Source organism: Sciurus vulgaris, assembly GCF_902686455.1.
Source record: "Sciurus vulgaris genome assembly, chromosome: 5".
Classification (NCBI taxonomy): domain Eukaryota; kingdom Metazoa; phylum Chordata; class Mammalia; order Rodentia; family Sciuridae; genus Sciurus; species Sciurus vulgaris.
In genome coordinates, this window is record NC_136465.1 from 77,349,146 (window position 1) to 77,365,989 (window position 16,844).

General features: G+C 34.3%; 1 protein-coding gene across 3 annotated transcripts in view; it reads left to right on the forward strand.

Annotated features, from left to right (window-relative positions):
* KLRG1 (killer cell lectin like receptor G1) overlaps positions 1 to 16,844 on the forward strand; it is a 48,932-nt gene that overhangs the window by 18,256 nt on the left and 13,832 nt on the right. For 2 of the 3 annotated variants that reach the window (XM_079143186.1, XM_079143185.1), the window contains exons 2-3: positions 9,741 to 9,842; positions 11,693 to 11,862. In XM_079143186.1, the coding sequence (XP_078999312.1) occupies positions 9,741 to 9,842; positions 11,693 to 11,862 (272 nt within the window). Of the gene's footprint in view, positions 1 to 5,273; positions 6,858 to 9,740; positions 9,843 to 11,692; positions 11,863 to 16,844 lie in introns of those variants that run through there. The other variant, XM_079143187.1, reaches the window with a different exon arrangement.

The window sequence follows — 16,844 nt, forward strand, 5'->3', positions numbered from 1 at the left end:
TTCCAGCATGAAAGCAGTCCTGCCAATACCTTGACTTGAAATGTCTGACCTCCAGAACTTTAGGGAAAAAAAATGTATTTCATTTTAAGCTAATAAGTTTATGGTAGGTAAGTTACAGTTGTGATAAAAGACTAATGCACAACTCCAGGTTTCTTTTGCTTACTTCTTGATGTTTTTCTTTGTGTATGTTTTTCTTTCAACCTATCTGTGTTATTATGATGAAGTGCATATAGACAGTACAGAATTGGTTCTTGATTTTTCTTCTGGTCTTGTAATCTCTGCTGCTTATTTGGTGTGCTAGTCCATTTAGGTGAATGTAATTGCAGTCAGGCACTGCATAGTAATATTTCAGTCAACTGCAGATATGACAGTGATCTGATAATGATGTTCATACAGTGATAATTGCCTAATGGCACATTTCCTAAAATTATATTCCTGTTATTAGACAATGCATGAATGTATTGATATTACTAGCTTTACATCTATCATTTTGCTATTTGTTTATAATTTGTCTTACCTGATTTCATTTCCTTTTTTTTTAAAGAAAGTGAGAAAACAATAAAATCTTTTATAGGTACCTGTATACTTACCATTCTTGTCTTTTCTGTAGATATAAGTTTTCATTCAGTGAATTTCTTTTCAAAGAACTTCCTTTGCCATTTCTTATAGTGCTGGGCTGCTCATGACAAATTTTGTTTTCTTTGTTCTGAAAATAGTTTTATTTCCTCTTCATTTTTACTGAATATTTTTGCTCTATATAGTATTCTGGATTGGTAGTTTACCTTTTTAAAGATGGTATTTATTCCATTGTCTTTCTCTTTCTTGGTTTCTGATGAAAATTCAGGTATCATTCATGTGATAATTCCCTATTATTAAAATGTTAATTTTTCTAGCTACTTTCAATATTTTTATCTGGTTTTTATCAGTTTTATATGATGTTCTTCTGTGTTACTTTATATTTATTGGGATTCATTGAGTTTCTTTTTTTTATTAAAATATTTTTAAAATTTTACAGACATTTTGATTCATTGTACACAAATGGGGTACAACTTTTCATTTCTATAGTTGTACACAATGTGGATTCACACCATTCATGTACTCCTACATGTACATAGGGTAATACTGTTTCATTCTACTGTTTTTCCATCCCCACCCTCTCCCACCCCTTTTTCCTCTACACCATCCAAATTTCCTTTATTCTTCTCTTCTCCTCATCACCCCGCCTCATTATATATTGCCATGTACTTATCAGAGAAAACATTTGGCCTTTGGTTTTTGGGCTTGGTCTATTTCACTTAGCATGATATCCAACTTCATTCATTTATCAGCAAATGCTATAATTTTATTCTTCTTTATGGCTGAGTAATATTCCATTGTGTATATATACCACAGTTTCTTTATTAATTTGTCAATTGAAGGGCATCTAGGTTGTTTTCTTATACTGTAAGTTCTACAGCAAATTTGGGAAGCATTGACCATTATTTTTAAAAATTCTTTTCCAACTTATTTATAGTACCTGTTTATTTCTTAGAGTTCAATGTTATGTATGTTGTATTACTTGGTATTATCCTATAGGTTACTAAGTTCTGTTCATCCCTCACCTCATTTTCCCTCTGTTCTTCATATTGGGTAATTTATGGTAATCTGTCTTCATGTTCACTTTTTCTCTCCCCTCTCCAATTTGCTATAAATCCTATTCAGTTGCTTTTTTATGAATATTATTCCAGAGGATTCACTGGATTCTTTTTTATAGCTTCTATTTCTCTGATTAGCTTTTTATTCATTATTTTCTTCTTATATTTTTTCTAAGTCTTTGAACATATTTATACATCTACTAACTTTCTTGTTTGCTAGTTGCAACATCTATGTCATATTCATTTCATTTCTTTTCTATTTATTGATTTTTCTCTGGACCATGACCCACATTTTCTTATTTTTTGCATTCTGATTATTTTTATTCTATTCTCGACATTAAATACGATAATTATGGCTAGACTGCAGTATACATTTTTCCTTTTTGGAATAAAATTTCTACTTTGGGATAATTTCAGATTTACAGAAATATCTTAAATGTATTATAGAGCATTGCTTTATACTCATTACTCCATCTTCCCTGATGTTAACATCTTAATCACTGCACATTTGTCAAAAGAAAGAAATTAACATTGTTACATTATTATTAACTACATTCCAGACTTCATTTGAATGTCACCAGTTTTCCACTAATGTCCTTTTTTCATTATAGGATCCAATCCAGGATATCATATTGCATTTATTTATCCTGTTACTCAGTCTCCACTGGTCTATGACAGTTTATCAGTGTTTCCTTGTTTTCCATGATCTTGATATAGTTGATAAGTATTGACTAGGTATTTAATAGAATACTCCTTAACTTAGAGTTATTTCATTTTTTCCTAATATTTCACTGGGGTTATTGGTTTTGGGGGAAATACCTTAATAACTAGGTATCCTCATTGTGTCATAATTTGGGGGTATATCATATCACCAAGATTCATCATTGGTGGTTTGTACGTTTATGTGGTTGAGATACTATTTGCCAGATTTCTCTTTCATAAAGACACTCTTTCCCTCTGTTTTGTTCTGTGGAAGCAGGTATTTAAGTCTTGGCCACACTCAAAAGGAAAGGAATTAAATTCTACATACTGAAAGGATAGTATCTACATATATTATTTGAGGTCTTTCATAAAGAATATTTATTACTTCTCCCTCATTTATTTACTTAACTAATATAGATGCAAAGTCTTTTTTCTTTGGGTTATAATTCAGTATGAATTATTATTTTGTGACTGAAATTGTTCTATTGGGAATTTTTTTCAGGTTGGTTCGTGTGTGCTGATATGCCCTCACTTAAAAAAAAAAAAGTTCTTTTTTTTTTTTTTTTAGTTTCATCAAGCTGAATTTATTTAAGTTCTATAGTTTGTCTCAAAAGTAGTTTCAGTGTGGTTTTACACATTAATAGTGTCATAAGTATAATACTATAAACTTAGCAAACAACTGCATTTATTCATTATTTATTTTTTATGATAAAGAAAACTTTTTAAAAATTTTTTTAATTAAAAATCATAAATTTACATAGGGCAATGTTGTTTGATTCATTGTTATTTTTCCCTTTCCCCCCACCCCTACAACCCCTCTTTTCCCTCTATACAGTCCTTCCTTCCTCCATTCTTACCACCCTCCTTATCCCTAACCCTAAACCTAACCCTAACCCTAACGCTAACTCCTCTTACCCCCCATTATATGTCCTCATCCGCTTATCAGCGAGATCATTCGTCCTTTGGTTTTTTGAGATTGGCTTATCTCACTTAGCATGATATTCTCCAACTGCATCCATTTGCCTGCAAATGCCATAATTTTATCATTCTTCATGGCAGAGTAATATTCCATTGTATATATATGCCACAGTTTCTTTATCCATTCATCAACTGAAGGGCATCTAGGTTGGTTCCACAATCTGGCTATGGTGAATTGAGCAGCTATGAACATTGATGTGGCTGTATCTCTGTAGTATGCTGATTTTAAGTCCTTTGGGTATAGGCCAAGGAGTGGATAGCTGGGTCAAATGGTGGTTCCATTCCAAGCTTTCTGAGGAATCTCCATACTGCTTTCCAGAGTGGTAGCACTAATTTGCAGCCCCACCAGCAATGTATGAGTGTACCTTTTTCCCCACATCCTCGCCAACACTTATTGTTGCTTGTGTTCTTGATAATCGCCATTCTAATTGGGGTGAGATGAAATCTTAGGGTAGTTTTGATTTGCATTTCTCTTATTACTAGAGATGTTGAACATTTTTTCATATATCTGTTGATTGCTTGTAGATCTTCCTCTGTGAAGTGTCTGTTCATTTCCTTAGCCCATTTGTTGATTGTGTTATTTGTATTCTTGGTGTAGAGTTTTTTGAGTTCTTTATAGATTCTGGAGATTAGTGCTCTCTCTGAAGTATGAGTGGCAAAGATTTTCTCCCACTCTGTAGGCTCTCTCTTCCCATTGCTGATAGTTTCCTTTGCTGAGAGAAAGCTTTTTAGTTTGAATGTATCCCATTTGTTGATTCTTGCTTTTATTTTTTGTGCTATGGGAGTCCTGTTAAGGAAGTCTGATCCTAGGCCGACATGTTGAAGATTTGGACCTATTTTTTCTTCTATAAGATGCAGGGTCTCTGTTCTGATTCAAGGTCCTTGATCCATTTTGAGTTTAGTTTCGTGCATGGTGAGAGATATGGGTTTAGTTTCATTCTGTTGCATATGGATTTCCAGTTTTCCCAGCACCATTTGTTGAAGAGGCTATCTTTTCTCCATTGCATATTTTTGGCCCCTTTGTCTAGTATGAGAAAATTGTATTTATTTGGGTTTGTGTCCGTGTCCTCTATTATGTTCTTATTTTCTAATACTAAAAGACTGTAAGAGGGTCCAAGCTCATTTTGAATTTTCTCTGTTCTAGCCATAGAGTTAGCTATTTCTTCAAGGAGATTCTGGCTCTTGTGTTGCCTGCCTTTTATTTTTTTTCTACAACAACATTTGTAAGCATACAGATCAGTAATGTTAAGTACTATTATTGACTAAATGTGTCCCACCAAAACATATTCAAAACATATTTTGAAACTCTAACCACCAAAGTGACTGTTTTTTTTAAATGGGACCTTGAAACAAGTTATTAAAGTTAAATGAGGTCACAATATTGGGGCCTTGATCTGATAGGATTAGTGTTCTTATAAGAAGACACCAGAGAGTTCACTATCCTGTGCACACAATGAAGAAAGGATGTTTGAGGATATACCAAGAAGTCTGCAATTCAAGCGGGGAGCCCTCACCAGATACCACCCCTGATGACACATTAATCTTGGACTTACAGTCTCCAGAACTGTGAGAAAATAAATTTCTGTAGTTTAAATCTTCCAGTCTGTGGTATTTTTATGACAGTCTAACACAAGTAGGTTTCCAATGTTCAATAGAGGTCTTAAAATTTTTCATCTTGCAAAACTAAAGCCCTATATGCATTGAACAAGTTCTCTTTCTCCTTCCTTCCCAGTCCCTGTCAAACACCTTTCTGCGTTCTGTTTTAATGAATATTAATACTTTAGATACCTCATCTAAGCAGAATCAAACAGTATTTGTCCTATGATCGTTTCACTTAACAGTGTCTTCAAGATTCATCAGTGTCGTAGCATATGACAAGACTTCTTTCCTATTTAAAGCTGAATAATATTCCTCTGTATGTATAACCACATTTTGTTTATGTTCCCTTCCTTTTAAGGGCATCAAAATTTGTCCTCATAAGCAGTTAAATTACTGGTGGATCTTTTTGGTACTGTTAAGCTTTTTTTGTTTGTTTGATTGTTAGTCCTGTTAAGAAATGCATGCTCTGTTCTGACTGTTCAGTCCTGACTTTGAAGGAGGCCCTCTCCACTAGGGCTTGCACAGTTTTAGCTTATGTGAGCCAGATTCCCCCAGCCCCGCCCCATAACTGAACCCAGGGCCTCACAAACGCTAGGCAAACACTCTACCACTGAGCCACATCTCCAGCCCTCAGTTTTAGCCTGTGTGTGTACAGACTTGCTCATATCCACAAACCTGTGGGCAGTTTTCATGCAGTCTTCTGGGACCCTCTCTCCCCGTGCAGCTCTCTCTTGTCAGTTTCCCTGCTCTACAAATTCCAGCCACTTAAGTAGCTCATAACTCCAATCTCTGCTTCCTTAGTTTGGTGAGACTGCTATTCACTTTAGGATTCATTTTCCTGCTCTGTGCCAGAAAGTGGCTCTATGCAGGAAGCTATGATGATGCACTGTAGCACTCACATTTGTGTTTCTCCTTTCTTGAGGATCACAATGCAGCCTGTTTGTGCTTGTGTGTATATTGGCATGATAAGTCTTTGGTTGGAAAGCAAGTCCAATACCACTCTGTTGTGGCTAGAAGCAGAAGTGCATTAGTTTTTGTTATGCTATATGCTATCCCTGTTTCTCTTTTCTTCCTCTCTACTAATTTTATACACTCTCATTTGGAGACCTTATCTATTCTTAAGACTTTCAGTTGAATTTCTGTTTTTCTTACTTTAACTTTTTAGTAAACTTCCACTACTAGAAATAGATTACTAACACTTCAATATGCATTTTTTAAATTTGCTCTTTTTATATTGGTCGTTTCTGATAAAAATAAGACAACAGGGAGACAAAAATCAATGGAATTTCTGACAATGTGAAAAATAAAGGTTAGAGCACACCTGAAAGAATGTTTTGGGGAAGACAGGACTATGTCCTATTCACAAAACATACCTGGGCAATAATCCTTTTCTCCTGATTTATAGGCACATTCAGCCAACAGTCCATTTCTCTGTCATGTATCACTACCCACAATCAATCCTATTTGAAATTTCTATTTTCTCAGAAGAAAACAGTAGAGAAAACAATCTGAGATAAATGCTAGGAAACACACTCATTTTTATTTTAGGATCCATAATAAAATTTCTGGATATGAGAACCATTTTTACTTGCTCATTAGAGTTAGGTAAGATGAGAATCAATTTAATATGGATATAATGAGCATCTAGAGTGTGTGGTTGAGTAAAAAAATTTTTAGCAATGTAGAATGTTAATTTCTATAGGAAGCCCCAGAATTTGAATCATTTCCTGAAAAATTACTTCTGCTTTTGTCAAGTTTTCTGCTGCCAGTTTAGTGACTAGGCTATTTCCTTACTGATACAAATCTTCTCATACTCCTATCATTCAACTCTCTTAACTGAATGTGAAAGATATTAGGTGGAGATGACTGACAGTGCTATTTATTCCGTGTTAGAATTACCTACCACAACCCAAGTCCAGAATGACTACAGACCCCAACAAAAAGGTGAGTTAACTAAGTTAGCTTGGAAAGCTGTGCATACTGACTCTAGGCCATGGATGAATAAGAAGTAGAATAATTTTGGAGTAGAGGGTGCAGAAAAATTGAGGATAACCTGAAGAAATACTTTGGGTTCAGTCTGAAATTATGAATTGAATATGGTATGAAATATAATATTAGGTCTCAGGTAAATTCTTTTCTAGTCATTCACTTCTATTATCACATCTAATGCCAAGCTAGGACAATGCATTATTATTATTATTTTTTTTTTATTGCTTCTGAATTAAAGCAAGAACTGTGTTGGGAGAAGTTTCTCTCTTTAATCATGTTTGGAGTAAACTTGGACCAGCTATTTAAATTCTAGACACCTTGTTTTTCTATGAAATGAAGATACCAATAATTTTGCTAATTGGTAATGGCAAGCTTTCGTCAAAAAAGAAACAAATTCACATTTATAGGAGTTTTTCTTCCTCATTCTAGTGTTGTACCAAAATGGTGGTGATGGGAAGATAAGGTAAGAACACTACAGATAAGTAGTCCTGTGATTTTGTTGGGGTTTGAGGGCAGAAAAACTGTAGAACCCTGAATACTATGTGAGACAGACAGATAAGAGGGTAAATGCCAAAATTAATAATTGATTTTATTCTTAAGCAGATAACTTTCAGAAGAGTGTATTCTTTAGGTAGCTCCATAAGCTTTCTTATTGCTCCATAGTCTTATTGATAATGATTTTTACTGTTGCCTGTCAAAAACATTGTCATACTTTGCTAAATCATTTCCATATACTTGGGCAGTTAGATTTATTTCTATAACTATAATTATACAGCACATTTTATTTGTATATTCTTTTCCTTCTTTTGGATTATATCTTTACTAATTTCTAAGGAATAGAAATATTAATATACATTTGAAGTAAAAGTTCAAAGTCACATAAAGTGATAAATTGGAACTTAATAGTTGAAACTAATATATAATGTATATTTAAAATAAATTAAGAAATCTACTGTCTTAAATTGAATGGTGTACAAATATAATTATGTTTTAATAAAATTTTATCATTTAGCATAACATCTAAAATGAATGTTTATTTCATTAAATGTTCTTGTATGGTACAAATGTATTTTTTTATGTCACTAGAAATCTAGTGTTTCTGGATTCATCAGTCAAAATATTTGCTATGTGGAATTCTCTCTTTCTTAAGGCATCTCTCTCTGTGAATTTCTTTTAAGAAATTCAGAACACTTCATAGATACACATATATACAGAATAATTTATCTAAAATCTAAACAGAAAAATGAGGTCAAAGTGGGCAAAATTAAATTCCTAATTAAAGATTACCAAGTAAAGGAGTCAAAATTAGAATTTGAATGTCTTAACTTTACATAATTTCGCCCTTTACACATAATTCCTACACTATCAGGATATGAGACACCTATGATTTTGAAATAAAAGTTTTGGGAAAAATACTTCCACTTTTCAAACTAAAAGATATTATTCTTAGATATGTTGTATGCAACATAGTTAATATGAAGTAATGTTTCATCTTTAAGTATTTGGTCAACCTAAACTCACTGTGTTTCCAATAAGGGGAGTTTACAAAGCAAAAGAATTTTTTCATTTACTTCTGAGATGTAAGTTACTTTATTTTTGTTTACATTTTATTTATTTTAACTTTAAATAGATAATACATTCACATGGTTCAAAATTCAAAAGGTACCAAAAAAAAAAAAAAAAAGTAAAAAGTTTCTGTCCTATCTCTGTCCCTCCCCATAGGCAAACAACATATCAGGTTCTAGCACAGATATAGTACAGTCTATTTGGGGAATGTTTCGTTCTTCTTTCATTTTGTGGTGCTGCGGATTAGAACCCAGGGCCTTATACCTGTGAGGCAAGCACTCTACCAACTAAGCTATATCCCCAGCCCAAGAGAATGTTTCTTTCTTTCCTTTTTTTTTTCAGACAGGGTTTCACTGTGTTGGGCAGGTTGATTTCAAATTTGTGATCCTCTGTCTCAGTCTCCAGAGTAGCTGGGATTATAAGCATGTGGCACAGTTCCTGGCTTAGAATTGTTTCTTTCCCATAACTATACATATTAAAAATCACTCCATATAAGCAACAAACAAAACATCTCACATAGTCCTTTGTTAGACGTTGTTGCACATATACTTTAGGGCTATATCAAAATGTATTTGGTCTTTTATTGATTGGCACTTAGGTTGTATTAAATTTTTTTCCTCCCACAAAGATAGCTGCCATGAATAGCCTTATAAATATGACATTTTGCACATGTTTAAGTACCTAGAGGAAAAATTTCTTAATGAGAAATTGCTGGGCCAAAGGATAAATACCTTGTAATTTTGGTAAATATTGCCAAATTTTCCTCCAACCTCTGAAGCAGTTGTACCAATTTGTGTTCTCACTACCAAAGTATAAGAACATGCAAGTCACAATTTCAAAGGAAAAACGTTTTCTTTAACTTCATAAATAAGTATCTTTGTTGATACAGGTGTTGGTGGCACTTTAGACTTAAAGCAAGTCCCTGAGAGATTCAGGAAAGAAATCTCTTTTTTCTTTTTTTTTCAAACCGGTACATTATAGTTGCTCATAATGGTTAGATTCGTTGTTCTGTATTTGTACATGCACAAAATAAAGCAATATAATTTCGATACCATTCCCCGCAACCCCATTCTTCTTTTCTATTTTCCTTTTTAGCTTCCACATATGAGAGAAAACATATGATCCTTGAACTTTCTGAGTTTGGCTTATTCAGAAAAGAAATCTTCATGGCCTGGGTCTTAGTTTCTCACTAGACCCAATGGCTTCAAGATCGCAGATACACTTTCCTGACCTTTCTTCTGAGGATTTTGCATTGAATTCTTGTTTTTATAGCTCCTTCCAGGCCTTCTCTTGCTTGCCTTGTGGCCATAGCTCTGGGGCTTCTGAATGCAATTCTTACAAGTTTGCTGCTATACCAATGGATTCTGTGCCAGGGTAAGTGCTAATTTAAGGTAAAATTAAGCTTTCATTGTATCCATTTTACATTATAAAACAGTGTAACATAACATTTGAAAAATGAAAAATAATTCAAGTAAAATAAATTAGCAACTGTATACAACTATGTCTCAGGTGTAGCCTCCTCATTTTTGACTACATGTATTTATATGAGTGGTTTATTCTCTTAGCAGTATTGTAAACAACTCCTTTTAAAATATCTCTAACTCCAACCCCTTCATTCCCCCCAAACAAGCCTTGGAACACTTCTGACCATAGAACACTTATAATTTTATATATTGTTTTTTAGTTTCCCATGTTGTGTCCTAACAATTTCCCACTTAGTACCACATTTATTATAATTAAATTGTAATATTTATGGTGTTTAACCATTCACATAAGCATTTGGTTGCTTTCGTATTTTCTAAAACTAGTTTTCCAAGATTTAGTTCCTTAAGGTCCTTAAATCTGATGATTCAGGGGACTAAGTTTATTTTTTCACAATTCGAGTCCTAACTTAGGTTTTATGTCATGGGGGATAACTAGTGAGAACTGATTCATTAGGATTCTAAGGTTTCAGCTTCAGGATCTCTACCTCACACCCAAGTCCTACTTCAACAAAACAAATAGGGATTTTTTGATACAAGGTGGGTCATGGTTGTACGGAAAAAGCACAGATCGGTAAGGTGCCAATTTAATAGCTCGACATGCTGATCCCTGTATTGGTGCCATGTCAGACTTTCCCATGGAGAGTTACTTAATCTTTATAGGAAAAGGGCTACTTTCTCCACTATTAAACTCCTAAATCTAGAGTAGATATGAGAGTTATTCTATTATTATTATTCTGCTAGGGATCAAATCCAGAGCCTTGCAAGCACTCTACCACTGAGCCACAACCTCTATTCTGTCATCATATAGCTACATATGCTTACATGGTATAATGGCGCATACTTGCTCATTGTAGACTTGTGGTTATGATGAGTTTTTGCAAATACGTTTCATGAAGTAGAAAATCAATAAAATTGTGGAATCTTGTCTGGAATTATCTTGAAAGCTTATTCACTTCTCATATTTTTTCATATTTTTAAATTGGTGCATTATAGTTGTACATAATGTGAGGCTTTGCTACGTATTCATACATGCACACAATATAACAACATGATTTGGCAAGTATCACCCTCCCTCTTATTTTTTTGTGTATTTTTTAGTTGTAGGTGGACATGATACCCTTATTTTATTTTTATGTAGTGCTGAGGTTTGAATCCAGTACCTCATGCGTGCTAGATGAGCGCTCTACCACTGAGCCACAACCCCAGTCCTCTCCCTCTTATTTTTAAAGAACTATAATCTAACCATTTAAAAGAAATATTTTAAAGACCTCAGGAGAATTCTATACTTTTCACTTTAGCATTTGATATGTTTCTCTGTTAAAATTTCTTTTTCTTTCTTTTCTTCGGTCTTCTTTCTCTCTTTCAGTTATTTTATCTGGGCAAATATGTAAATAGTAAACAGATATATATCATGCAAATGCACAATTATTTTATCTGGTATGTATTATCACGTGCATAGAGGTCTCTAGTGTGAGTAATGTGCTCTCCACAGTCCTCAGGCATATTGTACTATGTTTTCTTCTCTGCTCCTTCACAGTCACATCCTTGTCTGGTGGAGTGGATGCTAGTAGTGTGAGGCATTGTGTTTGAGGCCACCCATCATACATTTCTCTAAACCTCAATCTGAAAGATGGTAGGCCAAGGAAGACACTGAGAATGCCATATTTCCTTTTGTCTTCCTTTTCATTTCCAAGACTATTTGTTCTATGAAGATGTGAACCAGGTCTTCTTTCTCTCTAGGGTCCAACTACTTCACTTGCGCCAGCTGTCCTAGCTGCCCAGATCTCTGGATGAGACATGGTAACCATTGTTATTATTTTTCAATGAAGAAAAGGGACTGGAATTCTAGTCTGCACTTCTGCTTAGCCAAAGACTCAGATCTCCTGATGATAATGGACAACCAGGAAATGGTAAATACAAACATTTATAAAATGCAGTTTTTATCTTTTAATTAATGCTGTTCAAATGTGCCAGGTATCTTCTTCGAGCAACAAAAGGAAACTGTGATTTTGGGGGAGGCTGTATTCTTCCCTTTCCCTCCCCTCCTTTCTTTTCTCGGGCTCCACCCTTGCCTTTTTCCCCCTCTCCTTCCCAACTCCCTAACCTTACACTGTCTTACCTAATTACCCTCAGGTACAGCAACCAGATGCTTGCATAGGGATGTGTGTGTATGTGTGTGAGTGTTGGAGGTGACAGGGTTGGAAATAGTACAGGGATGAAATAGAACTGAAGTCCAGGTCTAATTAAAAGTAGCATCTGGGTCTGTAGTCTCCGTGATTGAGGGGAGTCTCTCGGGGTTGAGTCCAGCTTGGGTAACACAGTGAGACTCTGTTTCAAAAAGAAAAAGGAAAACAACAACAACCCCCCAAACAAACAAACAAACAAACAAACAAACAAAACAAACAACAAAAATCAAAACAAAACAAAACCAAAAAACAGGAAAAGAAAAGGAAAAGAGCCAGGCATGCCCTAGCGGCAACTAGGGAGGTTGAGGCAGGAGGATGGCAGAGCTCAAGGCCAGCCTCAGCAACTTAGTGAGGCCCTAAGTAACTTAGCAAGACTCTGTCTCAAAATAAAAATAAACAGGGGGTGGCTGGGGATATAGCTCAGTTGGTAGAGTGCTTGCCTCACAAGCACAAGGCCCTGGGTTCAATCCCCAGCACCGCAAAAAGAAAACAAAAAGAATTATTAAAAAAAAAAAAAAAAAAGAAAGGGATGGGGATGTGGGGTTCAGTGGTTAAGCACAACTGTGTTCAATCCCTGGTACCAAAAAAAAGAAAAAGAAAAAAAAGAAACTTAAGATTTAAAAACAAGAAGGTAGCAGGTTCCTAAACAAAAGTCAGTGAATTTGTGAAGGGGTAGAAGAAGAGAGATCACAGGCACAAAAAGGCCACAGGCCATGGCAGGGGCTTAAATGTCTTCTTTTTAAATGTTTTTTTCATTCATTGAAATTCAGTAAGTTCCAGACTGGGAAGTGTGTGTGTGTGTGTGTGTGTGTGTGTGTCTGTGTGTGCACATGTGTGTGTGATCATGAACATTTTTGCAGAACTCAGCTGTTGGGGTTCCATTTCCTGTAGGCCTCTCAAATCCTTTGTGTTCACAGAGTCATCTGTTAGTCCTATGGCATCTCAAGGCAATACAAGGAATTCACATTCCAGGCACAAAAATCAATCAAATTCAATCATAACTAATACATATAAAGAAAATCAGAAATCCCAGCTTGATTTTTAGGATTTAGAAATACTACTTTGATTTTTTGGTTTTCATGCTGACTTTTATGTTCTGATAGTGCTGTTTTCTTTTTTTTTTTTTTTTTTTTTTCCTTTTTTGGGTAGAATCATGTCACAGAGAACAGTTTATTATGAATGAAACTGTATTAACATCTCTTGGAGATATCCAGAGAGGTAATTACTCTAAAGCAGTTAAGTAGAACATACAGACCCTAAGTTTTGTAACTTCCTATTTTAAGAAAAGATTAAAGTATTTTGATTCTTATTTTCTGTCAAAGGAATACTCATTGATTTGAAATTCTTGATAGAAATTTAAACTTCAAATAATTCTTCTTCTGTGATTGATGTTTCCTTTATGCCTTTCCTGAGCTAAGGCAGAATGCATTGGGCTCCATTCATTAGATGTAAAATCTTAGTTTTATAGCTTCTGGTAATAGCCTGGCTTTCTGGACTTGGTTGCAGAACTCCTACTCTCATTCTGATAAAGCTGCATCTGAGGACCAGCACTGACTGCAGTCAATAGCAGAAGTGAGCAAGAGGTTGAAACATTTGCCCAACATTGCAAATACCAATAAACAGGAGTACTGAGTCATAATGGAACACATTGCCACAGCAAATTGTAATATAACAGCTACTTAAATTATGCAGTGTGACAGTGAGAGATGAGGAGGGAAAAAATAGGGTACAGAATATCTGGGAGTTGGGGATACTTCTGTTTCTCTGAGGTATTCAGCGGCTGGAAGGGACACTAGAGGCATTTTGTCCTTCCTTCCTTTCTTTACATTACCTGCACACTGTGTCTACTGTTGAGTAAACTGAACAGAGTTCAATTGGATGCATTTTCAAAATGAGACTATTTTCTCTTAAGGCCCTTTGGTTCAAGTCAGTATTATAAAGGGTAGATATCTCTGTTAGATTTAATAACCATAGATAAGTTTCACTTTTGACATTCCTGAGTATTCTTGCTTGATTCTCTGGCTTCTTTTTCTCTCTCCAGCTTTTGTCAGATTCTGCAGAACTAAATTTACATATCTAATTTTCAGAGTCTCTTGTCCTAGCATTGTTATTCTTTTGATCTTAAGGCAAGCTTTATATATTTTAGGAAATGTGTGATGTTCTAGTATTATGCTTGAGTCTCAACAGTTACCAACACGGCATTTTTTTTTTTTAAAGTGGTATATCTGGACCAGTTAAGACAGAAGTTTTTCACTGGCATTCCATTGGTGAATACTGCTAGAGAATGAAGGTTAAATGCCTGTAAAGAAAACGCTCTTTACACCTTTAAGTAATATGCTCAGTGTGTTCTTATTCAATCGTCAGACATCCATGCAATACCTCTAAAGTTAAAGCAATAGATCCAATCATTTTTAGATTTTATGAGTACTCTGTATTGTACTTTTTTCAAGTCAATTACATCATTGCCTCAAATAGTTTACCAAAAAAAGTGTCTGAAGAAAAATGTATTAATGATGTTAGACAATATAAGACTGTTTAAAAATATGTATTATGTGTTTCTACAGTTGTTGGACATCCTGCATTTTATGTTGTTTTTATCACATAACATTATCTCTTCTTTTTAAAAATTTGTTCTCAATAACTATACATGACATTATCTCATTCCTGTTTTTTCCTAGCACTTAATTATTTCAGGCAATTTTTAAAAATTGTGAAGTACTGTATTTAAAAAGTTATTTTTAAGAATTCTGTGTTATTCCACTTTGCTTAAATATTTTCACATTAGACAAAATTCTGTTTACACCCAATTATTATGACCTAAGGGCATATTTATATGAATTATTTTTATTGGAGTCATTTATATTATTTTATATTATATTCCCTAAAGTTAAGTTGGTTAATAAAAAATGACTAATTTAATAGTTTTGGTTTGTTATTAGTTATTATTAATAATTGGATAATGTAGATACATTACATAAACCACATTAATTTTATCAGTTTGAGGAGTATGTTTTGTGCCTTAATAGTATTTTAACTTCAATTTAAAATATTACCTACAAAAATGTGTGTGTGTGTGTGTGTGTATAAGGTAACCTACAAAAAAATGAAAGAAAAGAAAAAATGAATCCTATTTCATTTTCTTTACCTTGCTTGTTACTTCTAGTTTTTGCAAATTTTCTTTCTAAAATAAAAACGAATATTACAAACTCTAAAGTGATACAGCTTCTAAATGCTCTAGTTCACACACTCTCTGGGGGATAATATTTCTGGGTTAACACCTTTACTTATACTTTTATGCTGGTTTTTTTGGCCACACAGATGCACATACACACAAATTTGCTAAGTACATAGAAAGTAAATGCACGCTGGGTTGAAGGCTTCTCCCAACTAGGAAGGTTTTCAAGTGAAAGCGATATAGTAAAAATTTTCAATATGTAGCTTCACCAGTAAGAAGTAGTAAAAAGGACTGTTTGAGGACCTCAGAATTGTATGAGTACTGAAAATGTCATAGTGCTGGGATGGAGTTTGTAAGTGGACATTATTTAATCCTAGCTTTTCAGACACTAATTGAAAAATCTGAGCAAATCTTTATCCATTTCTGTGCTTTATTAGTTGCCATTCCTCCTCTCTTTGGGAAGGTCACATTTGAGTTGAGACTGAGACCTGAATGACAAGCCATAAGAAAACCTTGGGGGAAATTATTGCAGATAGAGGGAAAAGCTATGCAAAGGCCCTGAAGCAAGAATGCATTAGGCATGTTAAAGGAGCAGAAAGAAGGTGCATGTCACTGGAATTAAGTAAGTGAGTAAATAGTTATCAGGGACCAGACTATGCAAGACTGTATACATAGAGAGGATTTTAGATTTTTAGGACCGAAACCTAAGGAAGAGAAAATAGAGGCTTTTCTGACATGGGAAATACCATAAAAGCTTGTTGTACTTCCTATAGCATCCTTTTTGGGAGTGCTAAGAGGTTTTATGCCTTTCTTGACTTTATAATGGAAAGTCTTTATTGTTCCTGGTAAAAAGTCCAATTAGGCAAAGGGAGATGGTTCAGAGTATAGCCCATGAGTTCTTATTTTTCAGCAATCATTTTCCAGGGGTAGAGTAAAAATGACATAAAAGTGGAATGTCGGTGGTATCCTAATAACTACAAAGAGTTGGAATTTTACTGCTTTCTTGGTTTCTGAATAAAAAGCACTATTTTCTTCCAAAGAAATTATCAACTAATTCAATTCATATTCAAGTTATTAAGCTATTATTTGAAAATATTAAGTGTAATCATTCATTATGCTAACAGCAAGTCTTACAACAAAATCTTCTTGAATTTATCCTTTATTTCATGTATATAGTTAATTCCCTTAGGATTTAACTTCATTTGATTGTAAACTTCATTTGATTGTAAAACCGTGCAGAGTAAAGCATCTTTTATCTCTGTTCCTTTGGGTAGCATGACACATATAAGTGGTGTAACCAATTTAAATTTGCCTTAGTTTTGTTCCCTTGAGAATTTTTTTCTTGTCATATATAAGGTTGATGAGGACTTGGAAAATGAGTTTGGTGGGAAAACACAAGTATATTACTAAAGGATCAATCATAAGTTATGTATTCAGGGCTGAGAAAAATGACTCCTTTTGCAGCAATGTTTGATTTCTTTCTTTTCAGTACCTATCAGGTGTTCTATCTAATCAAGGAGGAAGTTGCAAT